Genomic DNA, 23,783 nt, shown 5'->3' with positions numbered 1-23,783 from the left:
GGAGAAGAATCCAAAATAATTGTAAATTTTAAAGAAAATAGTTATCAGATCACGCATAACTTATGAATGGGCGAGACGACTCTTATGTGTCGCATAATTTAAAACTACACTCAGGGAAAAAAAATAGTTATTTTGTAACTATTTGCATAGTCACTTTATAGAATTCAATGAAATTTGACGAATAACTATTTTTTGACAGAAAATAGTTAAAAATGACTATTATAATAGTCACATGCCAAAGCAAAATAGTTAAAAGTAGGTAACTATTTTGTACAGTTACAGAAAATAATCTTGTCGAAGTGTGTCAGTGCGAAGTACAAGTTTCAAGTCGTGTGGGAATTAAACCTCTTGTTCGTTTAATCCTTTTTAAACAAAAGTCTCTGTTTTCGAGGAAAACCAGTGTCAAAACCCTACAATTTTTTTTAGTGTTCGTCAAATAAAAGTAAGTTTATTTTTATAATTATTTTATTAATTGTTCAAAATTATTATCTAATTTTTCAGTGAAACAAACATCATTAGGAACAGATAGAGAAAGATACAATATTTCGCGAGCCCTTATTTTTTTGCCGCTCAGCATATTTCGTTTGCATCGTTAATTTTTCATCACGAGAAACTATACAAAAATGAGTTTGAAAATTTTCACTTTTGTACTTTTTCACTTTTTGAGCCAATGTATAGTTAGGGCTTAAGTTGGCTTTTTTTTTTATATAATTTGTCCTCCCGGATAGGTTAGGTTAGGTTAGGTTAAATGGGCTGACAGTTGATCTTGTTACCGTCACACTTAGATCAATGTAGATCCCTTGTGATACCCTGAAGTATTGTAACTTCCTTAAAAAAGTGATAACCTATGAATGCTATGGTTGTTCGAGCCATTTGGAGGACTTTACAAAGTTCAGTAGGCTATTGCCTGAAAGTTCCGAAAGTTCTTCTAATTCATTAAAGAAGTAGTTTCCTAAGAATTTTTTCCTAGTGCGACAGAGTGCTGGGCAGTGACAGAGGAAGTGAACAGTGTTTTCCTGTTCGTCCTCATTGCCGCAGCCTCTGCATAGATCATCCGTACTAAGCCCCATTTTCTTTTTGTGGTATCCTAGTAGGTTATGTCCCGTTAAGATGCCTATTAGTGATCTTAAGGAAGGTTTACTAAGTAGTAAGATCTTGTTTGATTTTTTCTCGTCGAAGTTCGGCCATAGTTTCCTGGTGTGACCGCAGGATTCTAGGAGGTTCCATCTTTCATTTGTTTTTTGTGAAATATTGTTGACAATATTTCGTTTTATTTCACATTGTGGGATTCTGATGTTATGGTCTATGAGAGAGGGATCAAGAACTGAGCCCTCCCTTGCAAGCTCATCCGCTTTTTCGTTGCCGAACACATCACTGTGGCCGGGAACCCAGCAGAGTCTTACATTATGCTGCATACCAAGAACCCTAAGCTCTTCGCGACAGCAAGAAACAAGCTTTGACTTGATTAAGGTGGCAGAAATCGCTTTTATTGCCGCTTGGCTATCAATGAAAAAGGTGATGTCAGCAGGTGATATCGCCATCATGGATATTTGTTTAGCAGCATTTTTCACTGCCAATATCTCGGCTTGGAAGACACTGCTGTGATCGGGGAGCCTGAAAGAACTGGCAAGGTTAAGGTTTTCTGAGTAAAAACCTGCACCAACCCCAGTATTCATTTTCGAACCATCAGTAAAGATGGTGATAGTCGACTCATTTGAGAAAGGTACACTATTTTCCCAATCTTGTCTGTTTGGGAAACTGACATTAAAAGACTTGTTGAAGTCTAAGTAAGGGGTCATGTAATCTGTACTTACGTTGTTGCCAACATAGTTAGAAAGGATCGTAGTGTGGCCGTTTTGACTAGTATTCCAAATGTTGGTTTGACTGAGTCGTAGGGCGCTGTTTGCTGCTAATTCTTGTACAAATAGATCTAAGGGAGTGAGATTAAGGATTGCTTCCAGCCCTGCGGTTGGAGTGGACCTCATCACCCCCGTAGTGCTAATGCATGCTGTTCTCTGTACTTTGGTTAGGGTCTTCAAGTTCGTGGATTTCTCCAGAGCTTGCCACCAGACTAAGCTGCCATAAGTCAGAATGGGTCTGACAATGGCGGTATACATCCACATGATTATTTTAGGATTTGGTCCCCAGTTTCTGCCAAGAATTCGATTGCATGAGTAAAGTGCAAACGTGGCTTTCTTATATCTTTCTTGAGTGTTAGGACCCCAGTTAAGTTTCTTATCCAAGATCACTCCGAGATATTTCGCTTTATCCGAAATCTTAAGTGGGGTGCCATCAATTTTTGGCACTGCAAAAGGAGGAATTTTCCTTCTGTTTGTGAAAAGTACCATTTCTGTTTTAAGGGGGTTTACTTTGAGACCGCATCTCCTGGTCCAGTTACTGACCTTGGATAATGCGCTTTCTAATTGTTCGCTTACAGTGGTTAGGTATTTACCTGTCGCTAGAAGAGCTAGATCGTCTGGTCCTCCCGGATAAGTGGGAGAGGAAAAAAATGCATAGTATATAGTCCCATAGCCCCTCCACCCATCTGACTATTTAAGTTGTCACAAATAACTATTTTAAAGGCTTAACTACATACCACTTTTTGAAAAAGTACAAAAGTGAAAATATTTTTTTTCTGCTTAGCGAAATTGTTTTGTGAAAAAGAGTACCCGACAAACAATTTTGGTTCTATAAAGCTTTACAGATGCAATTGTTGCTTCTGTAAAGCATTATAGTAGGGTATACATTTGTTTTTTATATTTGTTTTTTAGACCCAAAATTAAGCTTTCTGCATCATTTGTTTTAGTTTTCTAGCCCAAAAAACTATACAAAAATGCGTTTGAAAATTTTCACTTTTGAACTTTTTCACTTTTTGAGCCAATGAAATTAAGGCTTAAGCCTGGTACGCAGCTCGCGCTAAATTTTAGCTCCCATACAAATTATCGAAAAATTTTATCTGAGCTAAAATGGATCCCATACAAATTATCGATAACTTGTATGGGAATTTTATCTCGGCTAAAATTTAGCTCGAGCAGCGTACCAGGCTTAAATAGTTAAAATTGATTATTTAATAGTTAATTTGGAAAATACTTCGATTGACTTTTAAAATAGTCAAAAATAACTATTTTTAACTATTTAAAATAGTTATCTCGGTTTTAAAGCCTGGTACGCTGCTCGCGCTAAATTTTAGCTCCCATACAAATTATCGAAAAATTTTAGCTGAGCTAAAATGGATCCCATACAAACTATCGATAACTTGTATGGGAATTTTATCTCGGCTAAAATTTAGCGCGAGCAGCGTACCAGGCTTAACTATGAAAATAGTTAAAAATGAATATTTTTTTCTCTGTGTGTAAGCAGCTTGACAAATGAAATTCTTATGCCAACATTTACGGCGAATAAAAACGACTCGTGAATAGTCAGCATAATAATTTTGTGTAACACATACACAATTTTTCGTCTACGATTTCGTTGTGCTGGTTTTGTTTGAACATTTGCATTTTGCTTCAGTGCTCGTTCTATTAAAATTGTAACTACATGCGGTAATATTTTCATTTATGTTTGTAGAATTTTTTGTCGTTGGTATGATCCATAAACAAAAAATACCAAGACTGAAAAATTTCGTACGTCTTTCCCCCCAAAACCCTTTTGTGTACATTGCTGTCTGTGAATATATGTGAAAGCCACCACGTTGGTAAATGACGTTAACACGCACACATTTATAGATTCACGACATTCACCACACATTTGACACGAACACAACGATAGGTTCACGACATTCACCACACCTCGCAGCTTGTAGGCAAACGTCAGTTGACCGCCGAGTTTCCAGTCTTGGTATTTTTTGTTTATGGTATGATCATTAGAAAAAACTCAGTATCGAGAACTGTCAAAACTTATGGCTACTTAAGGTTTTGACAGCCCAGCCCATTGAAATTGTTGTTGTAAACAAATTTGTCTTGGAAATTGTTGTTGCTTTTGACTTTGCCAAATGCCAAACGTCAAAACCTTATTACCCCATTTTGTAAGATGGCTGCTCTAATGATCATACCTTGTCTTTTTATACCATGTTTCAAGTCATTTGTTTTAATAAAATAATAAACTAATATTTATAAATGTGAACATAGCTAGTGTGTACTTACCTTCATAATGAAAGTGAAAACAAAGTATTAATAAATCAAGCGCCCTCTATTGTCAAGATTATTTACTATTTCACCACACTTCATTCTCTCATTATTTATCACCAATTTCTCCCTTTCTCATAACATTCCACAATCAAAATTTCCAATTTGAGCAAGACATTTAGACCTACTCACCACATTAAAAAGAGACACATATCTTTCTCACTAATGAAAAAACGAACAAACCATATTAAAATTCACAATCTGTCATTTAATCCGTCTCACTCACCCAAATGTGACATGGCGGCGTCTGCTGTACTGTGTTGAAGAGAAATAAAGTTAGACTGAGGCGAATTTTTTCACACAAATATTTCTAAATTTAATTCAATTTTTTATTTGAATTTAATTAAGTTTTCAACATTAAATCATTGAAAAACTATTACAAAAATCAATTTGCCAATAATTAAGCTTATATATTGCATAATAAAGAGCATTAAAAAAACACGAACATCTACTTCACAACGACGGCAAAGAGACATCGCCTTCGTCGATTCCAAAGTGTATTGCCACCACCAATCAGCGCAGCCATCAGTCGGTAATTTTTTCTTTTCCTCATCCTTCTTGCGACAGAAAATTTAAAATTCCAGATTGAAAAATTTTTTCACACACAAAAAATAAAAATTTAATATAAAATATTAAACAAAATGCAGCGAAGTAAAATATAAAAAACTTGAGAGAAAAAAAAAAACAGAAAAGATACGTGGGCAAGTTAAGACCCTTCGTATATATATATATGTACCAAGACCAGGCGCAGTCAAAGTTTTTCTTTCCAATTTTTCTCTTCTACGAGTAAAATAGAAAAGTTACAGAAATTTTTTTTACTTTTTAATTCTGCGACTGAAAATCACAACTTAATCACATTGTGTCAATAAAAAAAAGCAAAAAAAAGAGCTCCAACTAACCAAAGCACACATAGCTTGCTCTGCGAACCGCGAGCTGCTTGCGGTAGGAAAAGGCGCAGCCCCTTGCTTTTTTGCCTTTTGCAATATATATATGGTCGAGAACGACGACGAGTGTCAGACGCACGGAAAAGGAGAAGTGAAAAAATCAAAAAAAAAAAAAAATGAAGTAATTTCCAATTCAATTTGCGAACAAATCGATTAAACAAAAGGAAATAAATAAACTAAATACACCAGAAACTGAAACAAATAGAATCAGACAAAAAAAAGTATAAAATAAACTATCAATTAAGTTGAGAGAGGAACTACAAGATAATCATTGAAATATCTGTATAGAGACATCCAAAAGAATTTGCATTGATGGTAATGCATGCTAGAAAACCGCAACGTATGAGCGATGGGTAATTTTTTGTTTCCTTTTATTTATTTGTTTTTCTTTCTTTTCTTTTTTTTTAATATTAATTTTCATTTTTTCTGTTGTATCGTTTACATTTTTCTTATATATCAAGTCAAGTTTATAGGAAGAAAAAAAAAAATGATCATAAATTAAATTCAATTAATCCATTAATTAATTCATTTTTTTTTTGTTTTCATTTTGATTTTGTTTTTTTTTATGTTTTTTTTTCTTTTTCATATTTTGTCCATACACTAATATTCATTCTGTCCATCATCAACCCCACTTCTCATCACACACATTTTCCTTTATGGATTCTTTCCTTTTTTAACTCATTTTTTTTATATTTTTTTTGTTTCGTTACTTTCATTTCAGGTACTTTGAGAAGCATCAATCCCATTCTTATCAGGTGAGTTGTTGTGTTGAAAATATGCCATCTAATTTTTAAGAAGAAAAAAAAAGTGTTATTGGTTCAAGAAGAAGTTCGAAAAATCTTTAAAGTTTGAAGAGGTTTTTTTTTTTTACTTTTTTTTCCAAGTTTTTATCCGGTGTTTTCATTTATATTTTGTTATAGTACCTATCTAATATTAGTTGGCGTTATAGCGGAAGTATAGTAGAAATTTGCATTAGGGTTGGGCTGCTGGTGGAGTTTGTTCTTTTCTAAAATAATAATGATGGATGCTGTTTTGGGGGGAATGTATATACGATTTTTTTTTCTTATGTACACAGAAATCCAAGTAGAGGAGAGGATTCAACTTTTTCATGTCTGTGCTATGGATCTTTACACAAGAAAACTTATTAGGGGTTATCGATTTGTTTTGCTAGGAGTTATGTGTATATTACCTGTGGTGGTTTACGAGTGACATTTCTTTTATAATTTCTCTGTATTTTATGTAAAATTGAATTGTTAATTTATTAAAATTGTTTCAATTTTTATTTTTATTTTTCTATTTGCTTGAAATTTGAATTAATATTTATGCTTTTCTAGCTTTATTGCTTTTGATTAAATGTGCAAGGAAATGTTAGAGTTGTTGGAAAAAAGGTGTAGGTATAAAGAAACATACAATTGAAGGAAAATAATTTTCCAAGTATTTAACGTTGTTCTGGCTCGTTGAACATTTCATCTAAGCTAAGTTTTGCTAGTTTCATGTCATTGCTCGTATTTCATAGTTTTCTATCTTGCCTTTACCTCTGTTGCTTAATGTTTTTTTTTTTTTTTTTTTAATAGGGTTTTAAGAAACATGCACCAAATATTTCTTTTTTGTAACTTTGTGTTACCTGTTACATTAGCATTATTGATGACGCAGCCAGCATTCAGTATACTTTAATTCTTAAATCAATTGCAAAATGGTTCTCCCAAGTTTCTTGTGACAATAAAATAATAATTTGTGGCGCGACTCCCCACGAAGGAGCAAGACCTTGTGACTAACATATCTTAACCATTCTTTTGTGCGTGAGATTAATTTGTAGGAATGAAAGGGACCTACAATTTACCGCCAAGACCGAAAGGCAAACCAGAGATGCACTTTTTTATGACAATGACGCTCTTAAAGCTTTCTCAGTTTATCGTAAGAGGCAGTATTACTGAAAAAATGTTATTAGGTGGTCGAGACTGGGATACGAACACAGACCTCTGTCGTTTTGGCCTTGGCGCTATCGTGCCACGGGGCATCAATACTTCTTGTGATAGTGGTTTTCCTTTTTTCTTTTGGGATCCACATGCAGTTGACAGGTTCTTGGAAAACACCTTGAAATTAGTCGCTTCATAAGAGATGATGTGCTCAACAAGGTACCCGCTGTTATTAGTTGCTCTACCAGTAAATGCTTGTAGGTTTTGCTATCGAAATTGTCTTAAACGAAGCTTAGAAATAGGTATTTAATTTTTTTTAATGCATTACTTGTTTTGTTTTGGTGTCTCGCTGTGTGAAAATATTTGTTTTTGTGCCAAATAATCTTTATTCGTAGAGAGGTTTTTCCATTCAAGGAAAACTGCGACTGGGGAGCATCGAGAACTTCAAAAAGTTTGTGGAGATGATGGTTGAATATCTTGTGGTTGATTCCGTCACTTCAAAGACGATAAAGAGCGTTTGCGTGAAGCAAAGTCAGAAGTTAGAATATACTAAATGAGTGGCATTGCTTGCTTAAGATCCGTGTAAAATGCAAAGACTTGCTTCAGAATGATTCAGAAACAAAAACGGAGAACAAAAAATGATAATAAAGCTCGTTGAAATCGAACTGGAAACGCTTTCAAATGGCAAATTCTACTATCTTTAAGACGTTTGTTTTAAATATGACAAGATATTTTTCATTTCCCTACGAATGAGTCAATGGTTTTGCATGGAAGATAAGACCTTTATTATTCGCGTTAGGGTCTTATCACTCAATTACTATTTCAGTTCAAAGAAATAACGATGAGCAAAATGTATCGTTAGCATTCTTACTTCTTCTGTCACGCAAAGCATCTTCATATTAGCTGTCGTCATTTAACTATTATACATTTTTTACTATGTCCAACATTTTGCACCGTATAGAGCTCTCCTTTTAGCTTAGGGAGCATTTGTACGTTTAATACGTTATCAATTTCCCTTTTAAAATCCACCTTTACATGAAGTGTTCGTTGCCAGCATGTTCGAAAATGGCTAAATCACCAGCAAAGAATAAACAATACACTTTTGGATCCTTTAAAGCTTCTATCAAGAATTCAAAAACTAAAGATTCAAATTCAAAGATTCACTGAAGACGATTGTCTGGTGCACAGCAATTTAGACTAAAATCACATCGGTTGCTCCTGCGGGACATCTAATTTCCGTTTTTACTTGCTTTTACATAATGTTTGATGTATGGAATTGCCTTTTCAAAGTCCAAAATGCAAATCACTTCAGGAATCACGATTCTTTTCCTATTTAGATTCTTATCTCTTATAACCTCGCACTGGTTATCAAATATTTTTCCGAGAACGCCATCAAAAATCCCCTTAACGATCTTTATGGTTTGTAAAATCAGCTATAGTAGTTTCGTGTATCATCTTTGCTCTTGTAGATTGGTAGAAAATAACTTTCAATATCTTCCGTTAGAACTTAGAGTGTAATTTGTCTGGAACAATACCTTTTCTTCTCGCTTTGATGTCGAGTCTTGCACATTATGTTCGGCTGTTAGAAAGTATATCTTCAGATACAGCTTGTTTAGAAGTCCATTCCATTACTGTTCCCACCTGTGAAGAATTTTGTCATCATCTACAAGTAGTTGACCTTGAAGATTATTATTAAACATTGTTCATTTTTAATGTATAAAAGTAATCTTTTGGATTAAAGGATTTTATGTTATGTTTCTCTTTATAACAATGCATATTTTAGTCCTTTCAAATATGATGTTTGGAATTTTAGCCACATTATGACTTTGTGATTTTGTTTAAACTGAAACTTTGAATAGAATTTTCTATGGAATTTCAATGTAAGGCTTCATTATTCGGGTGATTTTGTTTTTGGTTCCTTGATTCTTGTTGAATATTATACAAAGTATTTGTATTAAAATGTTCATTTAGTTTGTTCATGTGGATTATGTTTGGAAACATGAAAGTATAATTTATTATCTCATAATGCATTCATTCAGGATACTTGGAGTGTAATTTCCCTCGTTAAAAACGCATTCATAGACCAAATTAGAGTGTTGGCGAAAAGTTCTGGACATTTGAAAAATATTGTGGACAATATTTTGTTACTAAGGTACTAATGCCGAATTTGAAGTTAATAGCGTATCCTTTCTTGTCATCTCGCGCATCTCAAACAAATCACTCAAACTGATTCATAAGCTGATTGTTGTCCAATTAAAACTGTTTGTACCTCTTAACAGCGGATATTTGGCTTTCTTTGCCGTTTAACTATTTGCAAAAGTGTTCTTACCAGATTATCAGCACAGACTACGTACTATTTCCATATCCCTAGTTTCATTAACTTGCAATGTATACTAATAAACAGAAAACTTTTGGCAGTTATTGTGATAAAAACTTTCCAATTTTAACAGAACTTTATCTTGAATCCAAATCTTGAGTATATCGTTTTGCTTTATTCTTATGCCCTTTGCACCTCATTGCACTTTTTTTTAACTGAAGTCTGAAAATTCTTAGGGTGATTTTGTTCACTAGAAGTTGAGCATAACTTGACGATTTTTATCTTCAACTTCTGGATTTTGTTTTGTTCACGCAAAGTTGACGTTTTTAACTTTCGATTCTCAACTCGAAAGTTTATAAACTTTCGGTTTTCTCAACTTCCGGAAAAAGTAGAAGTTTGCCGACCAAACTTGAGAGTTTGCTTTAAAATTATTATTTTTTTTATTTTTCTGTCAAAATTTTGTTGGCAGTTATTGTGATAAAAATTAATGTTCCGAAGGAAAAAATCGAAAAATAACATTTTCTTTTTAGTGGTATCGATATAAAATGTTGCTCATGGAAAAGAACAAATTCATAGGAAAAAATATGTTGCAAAAACAAAACGAAAACAAAGACAAATTTAAAGAGAAAGAATTGCATTATTTATTTTCTTATGTACATATTATTAAAATGTACATTTATTAAAACCTTCAAATTTAGACATTTCTTTGTGAAAAAACCATTTTTTTCTGGTGCTAAAGACCATTTCCGACGCTATTCACATCTATCCAGTTACATTTATTTCAATTACTCCGCATTTTATATTACTGACAGCCATACAAATAATATAATTTTATCAAATCAATCAAATGATATGAATTTGAAATACTTGAAAAACGGCGCGCACGTACAATCGGACTAATAAAAAATCTTCGACATTTTGAACACCAAAAATAAAACACAAACTTAATTAAAATTCTAACTGTTGACAAAAACATAAAAAGATGATTATAAACTGACATTATTTGTCTTTGCTGTCACAAATATCCCAGGGATATTTTCAAAACTGAAAGTTGGCCAACTTTTATTTTTTAAACTCGAGAGTTAAGAAAAAAATAGTGAACAAAATAGATTCTCAACTTTTGTTTTAACTCTCGAGTTAAAGTCAACTCTCAAGTTTGTCAACTTGAGAGTTTGCTCCAAGTTGAGCAATAGTGAACAAAATCGCCCTTAGATGTCTATAATTTTTTTCCGTGGAGATATTACTCTGAAGCACAACAATCAGCTTGGAGCTCCAGCTTCATAAAGTTCTGCAATTCAATGCATACAAATATTATAAATGATGGCGGTAAAGTTTTGGATGCTGTTACAATTCACTTAATATTATTTTCTCTACGCTTCGATTCCTAACTATTCTTTCCCCAAAGGTATTTCTACCTGAACTCGTTGAAGATCACCTTCAACCTTATTACGCCATCTGATATGAAATCTTTTCTCTTTCGTACCTTCTGTCATGGTTTACAAAACTTAACGATTTGGATTGTCAATATTCATTCGCTCGACATACCTAAGCCGATGCAATTCTTGAAAAGAGAACAAATGTTTTGGTTGAAATTATTCTATGAATATTTTTTTCTTAATAAATAATAAAGGCTCTTTTGGTTCTGTAGATCTTTTGAAATTAGTGTCCGTTGTTTGTTGTGCTGTCCTATTCCTCTGGTCGTTAATTTCTTCCAGTTTTTTTGTAGCAGAAAAAATTTCCGGCTTATCATAATAAACCAAATCAGTTTGATAAGAGTACTAAATTCAGTCATGAAATCTTATAATTTTAGTCTTTCTACTGTTGATGTACTAAGATTTCTGCAAAATGAATATTTAGTGACACTAATTAAATACGCAAAGTTTGGTTGACAGATAACTCCACAGGTCTGAAATAGTAATACCTTAGGTAAAAATAAATATGTTTTTATACGAGTAGTCGAGGCATTGTAGGCGGTTCCTTTTTATTCTAGAAAACTTGGCAATTAGTTCTTACGTTGGGATTGTTTTGTTTGATTTTATTCTGAAGATTATGGGCTGTTTTGATCCAATTAAAATAAAATCATTCAGAGAGTATATTTGAACTTATCCAAACACCAGTGAAAATCTTCAACATTTTACTGAAATACCTTGTGTAAGCATAAGTGAATTTTCACACTAGCGACGCTTAACATCCAATTTGTATGACTTTCTTCTCAATAAAACTCCTAGAACTAGGAACTATAGACGAATAATCTAATATATTTTATTTGACGTGTTTTTTTGTCTGTATTCGAAAAAACAAAATTGCAAATAATAATTGAAATGTTAATTTTAAACATAAGTTTTGTCTAGAAGGACTAAATTTTTTAATTAAAAAACCGCCACTATTTACTTGTATGGTACCGTTATAATTGTTTTTGTGGTGTCATTATTTGACCGCAGTTGTATCTACATAAATGATGATCGAATTTCAAAGAAAATAGTTTCATTCAGTTTAATTTTTTTATTTTCTAAATAGCCACAACTATTAATTTAACTCTTAAATGCTCTTTAGAAAAGACCGCAATAATTTGTTTTTATATTTTAATAATAATTATAGAGTTCGAAGTATAGCTCAAAACGCGACTATGATCGAGAGGCTTCAAGTAGATCAAGTTATCGTGAACGTGACAACACCCCTACTGGTGGTTCGCTAAACAATGGTAATAGTTCATATCGATCACAATCCCCTGAGATAGATTCACCATCGTCTAGACACGATATACGTGGTGGTGATAGAGATCGTGATCGCGATAGGTTCAGTTACATCCAAAAGATGAGGGATCGTGATCGTGATGTCTACAAAAAGGACAAATATTCTGGTAATTACTGTGTGTTTGATTTGATATTACTATTGGAAATAAATGTATTATAATAATTTTTATTTACAGATAAACGAGATAGACGTGGGAACGATCGGGAAACTGAACACCGCACGAATCATGATAGAATTGATCGTCGTTCGAAACTATGCTCTTCAAGTGGCGATAAGCGTTCTGGATCGGATGACAGAGACCGTGATCGAGAAAGAGAAATAAGAGATGGAAAAAGAGATAGAAACGATCGGGATCGAGACAGGGATAGAGAACGTGACAGAGATCGTGATCGCGATCGCAATGATCGAGATAGAGATCGCGAACGCGATAGAAATGATAGAAGTGAAAGAGCTTCCTGTGCAAGTGATTGGAGTGAACATGTCAGTTCGTCTGGTGAGTAAAAACAACAACTCTAATTTAAACAAGTCTCTGAAATATAAAGCTGTTTACGGCTGATTGTAAATTAGTGTAATTTTATAAGACATTTTCCTCAACAAAAGCCGAACAAGAAATAAAGCAATTAATAATTTGTTTTGTTAAAATCTCCACTTAATAAACTTTTGTCCAATTAGAACTTCCCTATTGCCTTTAGATTAGCGTTAAATAAAATAAATAAATAAATTATTTGGCAGAAAAGTTAATTTTGAATTTCAACAAAACTTTTTATCAATGTCAAATTGATATTTCCAGTCGACTCAAATTACGATATGTTCAAAATTCATACAAAAATGCTCATGGAAGAACAATTTTTCTACACAACGAAGAAAAAATAACAAAAATAATATAAAATTATTAAAATTATTTTAATTTTAAGTGGAGCGATTGAATATAATTCTATTTTAAAGTTTAAGTGACCTCAACTCCAAATTTATAAAGCGTTTCGCCCAGGTACGACAGTGGGCTCATCAGTTAGATCTGTCGTACCCTTACTAAGACGCCTTATTTTGGTCGATGTTTACCGACACTATATGAAACTCACTGCATGAATATACTGTGAATTTTAATTTTCTTAGTGTCTGAATTAAAACAAATTCCCTTAGAATATTAAAATTCACAGTATATTCATGCTGTGAGTTTTATATAGTGTCGGTAAACATCGACCAAAATAAGGCGACTCCTTCAGCTCATCCGCTGGCATTTTCGATAAGACATTTACAGGACCATCTGTCCAACTCGAATTTTTGAACACGAACACCTGTTTTTGTCGCTTTTGCAAAACGTTGGCTAGGTTCATCAATGGCTAATGGGACCAGCGTTGCCAACCCATTCACTCAAAATTATGCCTCACTTAAAAAAAAATTATGCCTTTTCAAATAAATTATGTCTCAATTTAGATTTCTGAGTTTATGTTTGAAAAATTATATATAAAAGTGCAAGTACACAAAACAAAATGTTTAATTAATTAACTTATACATATGGCTACATATTTGTCACGAAACTGCAACTTATTTTCTTCGAAAGGAATTTTTCAAGGGAACTAATACATTGCTTTACACAACAGGAAGAAATTAGCGACCAGTTTTTTTTTTCACCAATAAGAAATAATAGCATATTTGCAAGCGTTTTAGACCTTTTTATAGCAACAAAATCGCTTTTTGCATATTCTTTTCAAGTAAAATTGATAAGTGTGCACACAATTCTTCGAAAAATTAAACACTACCAAGAGTTAAATGGTAAAAACGAATTCTCTAAATAAAATTTCGAACAACTTTTATTTAAAATATATGTAGTATATAAATTTTAAGTTTTTTTTTTATCAAAATATTCAAAAAATTATAAGAAACTTTTAAAACATAAATCAAGAGTGGAATGAAAAAATTATGCCTTTTTGTCAAAAAATAAGCCTCAATGCCTATGCTAGTAAAATTATGCCTAAAAGGCATCGCTGAATGGGACCAAGGTTACCCTCAACTTCGCCAGTATTTGCAGCCGCAACGAAAAGAGAATGGGGAAAGGAAAGCACCAAAATATTTGTATTGTTTTAGTAAGTTCTCAGTTTTAAGTTAGCTAAGAAAATTCATTCATCAGACTTAAGGTTATGTGAAAAACTGTTCAATTACGATACTCAGAAAACCAATAAAACAACTATATTCTAAGCAACTTAATTTATTTAACACAACATATTTTTACTTTATAGGTAAGATGTATTACTACAACTGCAAAACTGAAAAATCACAATGGGAAAAACCAAAGGAGTGGGTTGAAAAGGAAAGGTAAGAATAAATTTTATTATCTATTGAATAATAAATGCTTAATATTTTGAATTCATTTAGAACTCTTACACGAGATCAACATAGGGAAAAGGATTATAGAGAAAAGGAACGCGAGAGGGAACGTGAAGACAGATTTTCTAGATCTGGTTAGTAATATTATGAAAATAATTTTTTTAAACAAATTTTTATTAATGGATTGCACGGTTTAACAAATCAATTCCTCTTTTGCATTTGTTAATTAATCCTCTCTATAAAATAATTTTGATTACTACATTGAAATCTCTACTTACGTATAGCTCAAATAAGCGGACAATTCCCTTAAACCGACATATTTTCGACAACAAATTCGAAAAATTTATACTAATTACTTTTCTATAAACGGACATTCTCATAAACGAGCACGTACATTATTTTTTGGTCTTTTTAGATTGAAAATCTACATTACGCGGACACATAATTTTATTTTATGACCTACATATTTTTTTTTTATCAAGAAACGAAACAAAAAGCAACAGAAGATCCGTTTTCAATATTATGTACATAGTTTCTGCTTTATTTTTAATACGTTGAAAAATCCATTCCGGATAACCGGACACGGAGCTCTAAATAAAAAGCTGTATAGCTTTTTGATTAAAAAAATGGTAAAATTAGCAATTGTACAAACTTATAGATTCTTCTTGAAAACAAAAAAATATTTTCAACAAACTTTGCAAGATTCATTCTCCCTAAAACTAGAACACTTCTTGTTAATATATTATACACACAATAAATACATACAAAATGAACGCTTAGATACTATACTATACACAGGTTTCTGAAATTGTATTCCTCAGTATATTTTGATTTGACAAACTCATACAAATGCACAAATTTCTTATTCTTAAATTTTTATATTCCGATTTTTATTAAATGCGCATGTGCGTAATAAATGGTATAAATCTTTATTTTTCCCTGATATTGAATAGGAAATTTTATTTCTTATTTTTACAAAAATACAAATTTCCCATGACCTGCTATAGGTGTCTCAACCTTATGGAGTTAATATACGTTTGCTTATTCATTTCAGTTGTTCTTGTTAAAAATGTTTTTAATCTACGAAGCATTTATTACAGTTTTTATAGAAATAAAACGTGTGTGTGTCCAGTGATCATAAAATGTATGTACATATTTATGTGGTCTTTTAAACAAGTGAAACTCCGGGAATACGAGAAATAATACCGCGTTCGGGGCATTTCAATTTTAGACTATATTATAAGCTTGTTGAGGTAAATATTTACTACTCCAAAAATATTATATACTGACGCGGAACACTGTAAATACCAAGGTACATAATCTACGACTCTGAAATATATATTAAAATACTGTAAAACAGCTTTTGAAATCATGTATTGAACTAGTCATCCTTATGTATGTTCCATTTATTTTACCATCACAGTGGTTACCAATTAAAAGTAGGGAAAGTCTTAATCGTTTGTGTTTTCTATATGTATAATAAAATAAAACTGGCAAAACACCATTTAAAAAGAACTGGTCACACATTCAAGTATATAATGGCAAAAAACTATATTGGAAAAGACACTATAGAAAAATGCTGAAAAAATAATTCTTGAAATTAAACATTCTCTTGTTAAGAAACCTAAAATTACAATAGATAATAAAAATTCAGATTCGAATGATTTTATAAGTTGCATTTGGTTCTCATTAAAAAAAGATTGTATTCTGAAGGCAATATGGACAGTACATTATGTATTTTCGTTTGCAAATAGATACAAAATGCAATATTCCGTGCATGCATAACATAAATAAAATTATTCTTTCTCTCGAAATGAAATTGAAATCCATTTTAATATAAAATTCGGTCGTGAAAAAAAGGAATTATTGGAAAGAAAAATTGGGATAATTTATCTTGCATAAACGTAACAACCATAAGCTCAACTCTGTCTTATTTATGAATGGTTGCTCATCCGCTTTCCAAAACAGGCCCAAATATCCCAGTCCCCCGATTTGGATGCTATTGAGTATCTTTGAATGCTATTGAGTGTATTTGGTGCGAAAAGTTAGGAAACAGTCACTGAAACGAGTCTTATAGAAAGAGTAGTTAAGATTCGGCCCAGATGTTACACCAAAGCTAGTAAAATCAATGCCTTCTACAAAAGTTGCTCTCGTCAGATCTAGGGTGTACCCTAGTAAGTATTAATTCCAAAAAAAAGTTGAGAATTTAGCTCTTTTAACGACTTTTTTTTTTTTTGTAAATATGTAGGTTATGATTAATGAAATAAAACCACATTAACATTTTTTTTCGAAAATCTGTTAGAATTCTTTAAATGGTCTTGTTAAAACATAGTTAAGGCTGTATACTTACTTTTGCGTACACACTTCTTTTCAACTGAATGGGTACACAATTTTTCAAAGAAACATTAACTATTTTTTCCTAACAGTGTAGATTTAACTATAGTTAATCGTCATCACATTTTTTTTTAAGATATTGGTAGAAGCAAAAAAAAAGGTTAATTAAAAACCGAGATAATTTGTTCAATAGTTAGTTAAATGGCAGGTATGTGGTATTCAAATTGACGACCACTCAATTTCTTTTCGGAATAACCACATAACCAATGATATTCAACAACGTCGAAAGCTATTTCATTTTGCCGAAATTGAAAACAGTAGTTCCAACTTTTGTCTTCTTTCAAATATAAATGGAAGCAGGTGTGATCCTGCATTGAAATTATAAAAAATCGACTATCGCGTTAGCCGACTCCACCTATGGATTCTGTCAATAAGAATCTCATTAAAAACGTAATCTAAATTGTTCCTTAAATCAATAAGATTTCTGCGATGTGCGTACAAATCCTATGCTGCTTCCGATTTCATTCGATTTAAATATTATTTAATTTTATAGGGTACATTATTTTTGTAAGTTAAATTATCATGTTCCGTAGGAAAAGTCATAGATACGATGCCTTCAACTTAATACTAGAACTACTAATAAAATAATTTTCCTTTTTGATCACAGCAGCCTACACAAAACATTCCAGTTCTCGAGGAAATTCCCGTTTGAGGTGGGGCTATGAAAATGATGGTGGAGGACCTCCAACTCATAGACGACGAATCGAAGGTAAATTCATAGAAAAGAAATACTTACAAAAACACACCAATATTATTTCAATGTTTTTGTATAAAGATAATCCAGATATGGATATAAGTCCAGGAGATTCGACACCAACATCTGAAGCTAGCTATTCACTGACGGGCACTCCCAACACAGCCCAATTAAATGATCAATCTGCCCCTTTAACAATTGGATCATCGACAGTTGCAGCTGGTGGTGCTGCTACTGTACTATTACCGAATGCATTGCCCCGTCTCGCATCACATCCAACAAATGTTTCGGTGGTTTCATCTCAAATGCATTTTACTACGTCGGCTTCCAGTGGTGGTAACGTGAATATGGGCGGTTCAGGAGCGCAATCTAACAACAGTAATCACAGAAAGCTTGAGTCTGTAGTTCAACAAGTGAATCTTTCCGTTTCTCCTCCCATTCAAGCAACTGTAAATAAATAATTGAAATAAATATTTTAAAAAATCAATGGAATGTATTTATAAATATAAAATAATATTTTTTTTAGACTGGTTCGCAAAATTCAAGTGGAACGTCGAATCAAAATGATCATCATATGAATTCAAATGCTCCCGGACCCCCAAAATTGGGCACAAAATCATTGGAATCAATGGACATGAACTCCCAACAAAAGGGTGCAATGCTTCGACAGGCCCACGGAATTTCTGTAGCTGGCGCATCGGACACAAATGCTCCATTAATGGATGTCCATCATACAGGGACTGTGCCCGGAGTAATTAGTTTAAGGTATGAATTTCTTTTCGGTTTCTCATTAATTGGTTATATTTTAACATTTTAATTTAAACTCACAGAGATAATTCACTTAATTCGCCACACTATAATCTATCGCATGCACACGGTATGTCACCGTTGAATTACTCAAAAAGTCCGATAACTGGAACAAACAATAGCACTTCTGTCGGTCCGTACCCATGCAGCCAATTCGGGCTAAAGACTGTCGAGGGCGTCAATCCAAATATGGTTGGTTGTCCTACTAGTTTAACAAATGCATCTCTATCGAGTGGTGGTGTTGTGTCCAGTGGCAACGGTGGACACAGTGGCGGCGTAGAAGGACCACCAACTCCAACACAAGAGTTAGATATAAGCGGCAACACCACAGAGCAAAGAAAGTGTAAGTTTATTTTTTAATTCAATTAATTAAAAAGTATTTTTGTGAATATTTGTTCTTCTTTAGTGGAAGGTACATCAGCATCGCTTAGTACTTTACAAAGCTGTGTGGCTACAGCGGGTCAGGCCGGTCGAGGACAAGGACCTGATTTGTCTCCAAAATTAGCAAAGTATTTTAGAGCCGATTTGATAACGCACGTGACAAATTGGCCAGCCGACATTTTGGAAAAACAGGTAAGAGTTTTTTTTTACGTGACTGTTTTATTTTTTTTAGTAGGGGAACCATTCCACAAATAATAAAGGTTATGTTATTAAAACGCCTTAAATCAACGCTAATTGGACTTTCCAGAGCAGGTGCTCCAGAGACCGCCATTTCCTACTGCCTACTTTCTTCTTATATTTGTAATGATTCTTGCATTAACTATGGTATTACCCTTTTACTTTATGTTGTTCATACCGATAAATTTGTGAGATTAAGGGGGGAAAACCCGCTAGAATTTTTTTATTTTTGCATTATTAATTTTTTGCCTAAAAAAAATCACTTATCAACCGAAGAAATTATTTTAGTGGTCTTAGCCTTAAATGAAGCCTCAAAAGTCCCCAGATAGTCCTGAAACCCATGGGTTCCGAGCCTACCACAGTACAAAAATGAAAAATTTTAACGAATTTTTCTCGAAACACGTTTTTTCCGCGCCGTGCAACGTAACTCAAAAACTAATGAAGCTATCGACTTGAAATAAAGTGCAAATTACTCGCTAACTCATTGGTCATTGCATGAACCTAAAAGTCAAATATAATTTTCACAATAAATATTTTTTTTTTAACAATTTGTTTATAAAAAAAAAACATTGTGTTTTTTCGTTTTTTTGGTCTCTAATTTTTATTTTACACTTTTTTTTGCTAAATTTAGGTTCATGCAATGCGTATAAATATATTTTATTGGAAAAAAAAATTTCTTTTGATTATAAATAATTAACTGGACCTGGGCATTGCACGTCGCAAATGCGAGGCATCTACTTTAAACGGCTGTAGAGCTGCCATTTTGTTTTTTTATTACTTCAAAAAAATTGTGTTAACACTTCATGATGTCAATAATATCATGTATTTTTCCAAACTTTAATTAATGCTTTAGTTTTCTAAAAAAAATTCTTGAAAAACCCGTCGTCAAGAGGGATTTCCCCCTTAAGTCGAATTCCTTTCAATGAAAAAATTTTCGACGATATCGAAGCGAATTTTTTTCTGAAAATCATGTTCCATGGAAAAAAAAAATTCGCTTCAAACGAAGCAGAATACGATTTTTTGAATCCCTCTTTTTTGAGAGATTTACATGGATTTGCACACACACTTGGAACATTTGACATTTTTCAAACGTCAAGCTGAACGTTTCCTTCTTGTTGTTTGTTTATTTTTGAGAACACTAACTTGAAATTAAGAGTTAATTATAATCGAATATCGTATGTTTATTGAAAAAATAAAAAAAAACATAGTTCTGAAAAAGTCAAATATCTGTAACTTTTCTTCCCGTGATTGTCTATAGGAATTTTTTTTTCTGGAAAACCGCAGCATACGACCAAAATAATTAACCTCCTACTTCATCTTCACTCAGATCTTAATAATATCTGCAATTTCCTATTGATTTTGATTAAATTAAATTTATATTACCGAAGAAAATAAACAAAATTATTGATCAAAGGAATCTCTGGTTTTATATTGCAGAAAATGTTTTGATTTCAGCTGGACGTTCGTGTAAAAATTGTTGTCAAATGACAATGACACACACACAGTTCAGGTTCCTTTTTAACATCAAAAATTCGATTTTTTGAGGCGATTCCAAAAATTGAAAGGAATTCGACATAAGAGTCAGATTTGTGAATCTGACAGCTGGTGCAGAGGTGAAAAAGTGGAAAAATCTCAGATTTCATGATCTATTTACGACTTGAGATTCGAAAAAATGGATTCGAGATTTAAAAATCTGAATCTGGATTTTTATCAAGATTCACACATACAAACACACGCACTTTCACACTCACTCCTCTGTTTGACATTTATCTGAATATTTGTTGTTGTTTTATTTAAAAAGGTTTTTTTATATGAACAGATTTCGTAGACAAATAAAAAACTAGATTTCATCTCCTATTTTTTACACAAAATCTCAAAACCAAATAGAAAGCGAGATTAGTTTAGCATCAACAATCTAGTGGTCCGAGTCGTGATAGTTGATCAAAAGATTGGGACACTCAAAATGATGGAGGAATGTTTTATCGATTTAAATATGCTTACTTTGGTTTCAATTTCCCCCCTCAGCAAGAGAGCCCCAAGCTGCTTTTAATGAGACGGATGAATCTTACACTGCAGACAAAATTTCGTATACTGACACCGCGATAATTCAAGGAAATCCAATTCTTTTTTTTGATTTGTTTTCAAAATAAACAATATTATGTTTATTTACAACAATGTTTTCGTCTCATGGCTGCGGCAGACAAAATTCTCAGTAATTTTTTTATTTTCGCACCTGCTGAATAGGAAACTCAGGTGTTCAATAAATCGATCTAAAGGACCCAACGTTCGCCTTAGTTAGTTAACCTTTATGCAATGGCTCCACCGAATGTACGATTCGTTTTTTGGTACAAACTGCGCTCTATTTTCATTGAATTTTAGTTTTACTTGCAACTCTGTTGCCCTTTTTCTTTTAAATTGATAAAAAGTCAATAAAACACCTTATAGTCTTGTTTAATTTTAAATTTTTTTTTATTGATGACGCGTTTCGGCTTAACAGCCATCCTCGTATCACAATCGACTTTGATTTAATTTTAAACAAACGCTTTTACAATTTCAAGCTTTACAAAGAACAAACAAAATTATATAAAAAAGCTTTAAACATTACATAATTTCTAAGCAAAAGAAAGTTACATAAACAGCTGGCTTATTTGCAAATTTTTAATAATGATGAGTCAGCAAAGCCTATACAAATAACCCAAATAACTCCTTTACAAATAACTCAGTCTAAAATAAACTGGAGTTAAAAACGACTATGAATTTGCCCCAATGTTTGTCCCGATAAATATTTTCTATAAATAAAAAACAAATTGTTTTCATTTTTCAGGCCCAAAAATGTTCTGAGGAAACTCACGCGCATGGTGACCTGCAATGCACGAAAGTATCCGCCGAATTAAAATCAGCTAGAAGTTTAGTTAGAATAACAGAAATAACAGCAACGCTACAAGAACAAAAGTAAGTACATAAAGTTAAAAAATATTCAAAAATATTCTCATCAATTTGTATACTTTCAGAATTATGTATCTTCGTCAGCAAATTCGTCTATTAGAGGAATTAAAATCCCAAAATTCATTTATGTCAGATGATCTTTAGCCAATATTTAAATTGTATTAAATTAAAAAATAAAAAAGGAAGAAAATTATATATATAATAATAATAATAATAAAGAATAATTTTAGAAATAATAAAAATTAGTTATAAAATATCTAAAAAAACAAAAACAAATCAAGTTAAAAAAAAATCATAACAGAAAGGAGACAAACACATTTTTAAATCTAACCACACACCCAACAACAACAACAACTATAAATTACACATACATATACACACTCACGATATATTTATTATTTGATAAAAAAGAAAAGTAAAAAAAAGAGAAAAACCAACCACACGATTAATTCTTTGTTAATGTAAATAAGTATATAATCTAATATGCAATAGATATTTTTTAAGTAGGTAAATACACATGAGCATTCAAATGGAATAGAAGAATTCAAATTATGTATAATATGAATCCAGTGTTGTAATGTTATCATACAATATTTTTATTTTATCAAAAACCATCAGACGTATCATGTACCATGTTTAAATCATTGAGAAAATAGGAAAAATAAATAAGCTGAAAGTCCAAAAAATAATACAAAAATAACAAATTATTATGCACTGAACTATAAGAGTTCTAACTTAAAATTAGTAAAGCGTGGGGAATACATTACATATAAACCACTGAATGAGGTAAACATTAATTTTTGAGCGGTATCCAACACAAAATTTTACATACATATTTTCAAAGAAAACGTCTTTTCGTCTTTTAATCTACAGTTGTGGTTTTATCAAAGTTGATTAATTTTATTTTTATTTCAAAAATACTTTTAGCTTTCCTATTTTATATTAGGTAAAATAAAAACCAGGTTAAATGCTCATTTTTATTTACAACTTGTTTTCAACAATAAATGAACTGAACATTTATGTTTAAAGATTTCATAAATAAGCTAATAGAACCATTTTTAATTATTGTTTGTTTCACATTACTTTTAAAAGCAAGAAGTGGCAGATTGACTATTTTGTTAAAACAAATCAAAGAGTCACTCCACGCTTCATTTTTGTTCATTATAAAAGCTGATCATTTATTTTGTATATATTTGTAGTAACTTTTTTAAAAAAGGTCTTTTTTCCGTAGTTTAGGAAATTAGGGGTTTCTTATTTTAATTTTGTTGAATTTATGTATTCATGTTTTGTAATTTTAGCAGTAAATACAATAAAAAGAGAAACCTAACAATTTTAGTAACTTCATATTTAAATAAATCTAGATTCGATATTTTTATTTGCAGGCGTTAATGAATATCAACGAAATTTGAATAAACTTTTCTAGAAGGCATCAAAAGCAATGGTACTTTGAGTATACAATTTAAATCGTAGACCGAGACATTAATATTAACAAATAAAAAACAAAAATATTATAAACGAAATGAAATCCATGTTGGGTTTTTTAGCAGAAGGAATCAAAATTGAAAAGTTCGCGAAATCTGTTGCCCTTTTCAGTTGTAGCAATTTCGTTTTTTTCACGTGTTTTAACAATATTAACAAATTAAAAAAAAAAGAATATTATACTCGTAAATTAAAAAAAAAAAATAATTAAGTTCTGTTTTGAACAAGTTTTATGTATTTAATGTGAAAATTTCTGTTCAGACCCTTATTACGAGTGTCGTTCGTCTATGGACAGTCGATCATTGAAAATTATCGATAGACGACTACTATCGAAAATCGATAATCGAAAAAAATTTTGAACGAAATTTTTCGTTTTATCGTTCGATCTTTTTCGTTTACAATTTT

At 32.0% G+C, this 23,783-nt stretch overlaps 1 protein-coding gene across 4 annotated transcripts; it reads left to right on the top strand.

The window, feature by feature from the left end:
• Positions 1-4,408: 4,408 nt before the first annotated feature.
• On the top strand, positions 4,409-23,142 carry LOC129908582 (WW domain-containing adapter protein with coiled-coil homolog). 4 transcript variants are annotated; one of them, XM_055985187.1, is made up of 13 exons: positions 4,409-5,481; positions 5,850-5,883; positions 11,960-12,230; positions 12,291-12,608; positions 14,353-14,428; positions 14,489-14,574; positions 17,445-17,543; positions 17,610-17,977; positions 18,055-18,293; positions 18,359-18,678; positions 18,742-18,908; positions 21,778-21,905; positions 21,965-23,142. In XM_055985187.1, the coding sequence occupies exons 1-13, from the start codon at positions 5,441-5,443 to the stop codon at positions 22,041-22,043; spliced, it is 2,226 nt and encodes a 741-aa protein (XP_055841162.1). In that variant the 5' UTR covers positions 4,409-5,440; the 3' UTR covers positions 22,044-23,142. The 4 variants fall into 4 exon arrangements, with proteins under 4 accessions (XP_055841162.1, XP_055841164.1, XP_055841161.1 ...); XM_055985189.1 differs by having other exon boundaries at positions 11,960-12,221; positions 21,965-23,141; XM_055985186.1 differs by having other exon boundaries at positions 17,442-17,543; positions 21,965-23,141.
• Positions 23,143-23,783: the final 641 nt, after the last annotated feature.

The sequence above is a fragment of the Episyrphus balteatus genome, chromosome 2 (assembly GCF_945859705.1).
Source record: "Episyrphus balteatus chromosome 2, idEpiBalt1.1, whole genome shotgun sequence".
Taxonomy (NCBI): Eukaryota; Metazoa; Arthropoda; class Insecta; order Diptera; family Syrphidae; genus Episyrphus; species Episyrphus balteatus.
The sequence above is the reverse complement of the archived record's forward strand: the minus strand, read 5'-3'. Positions and strand labels throughout refer to the sequence as shown.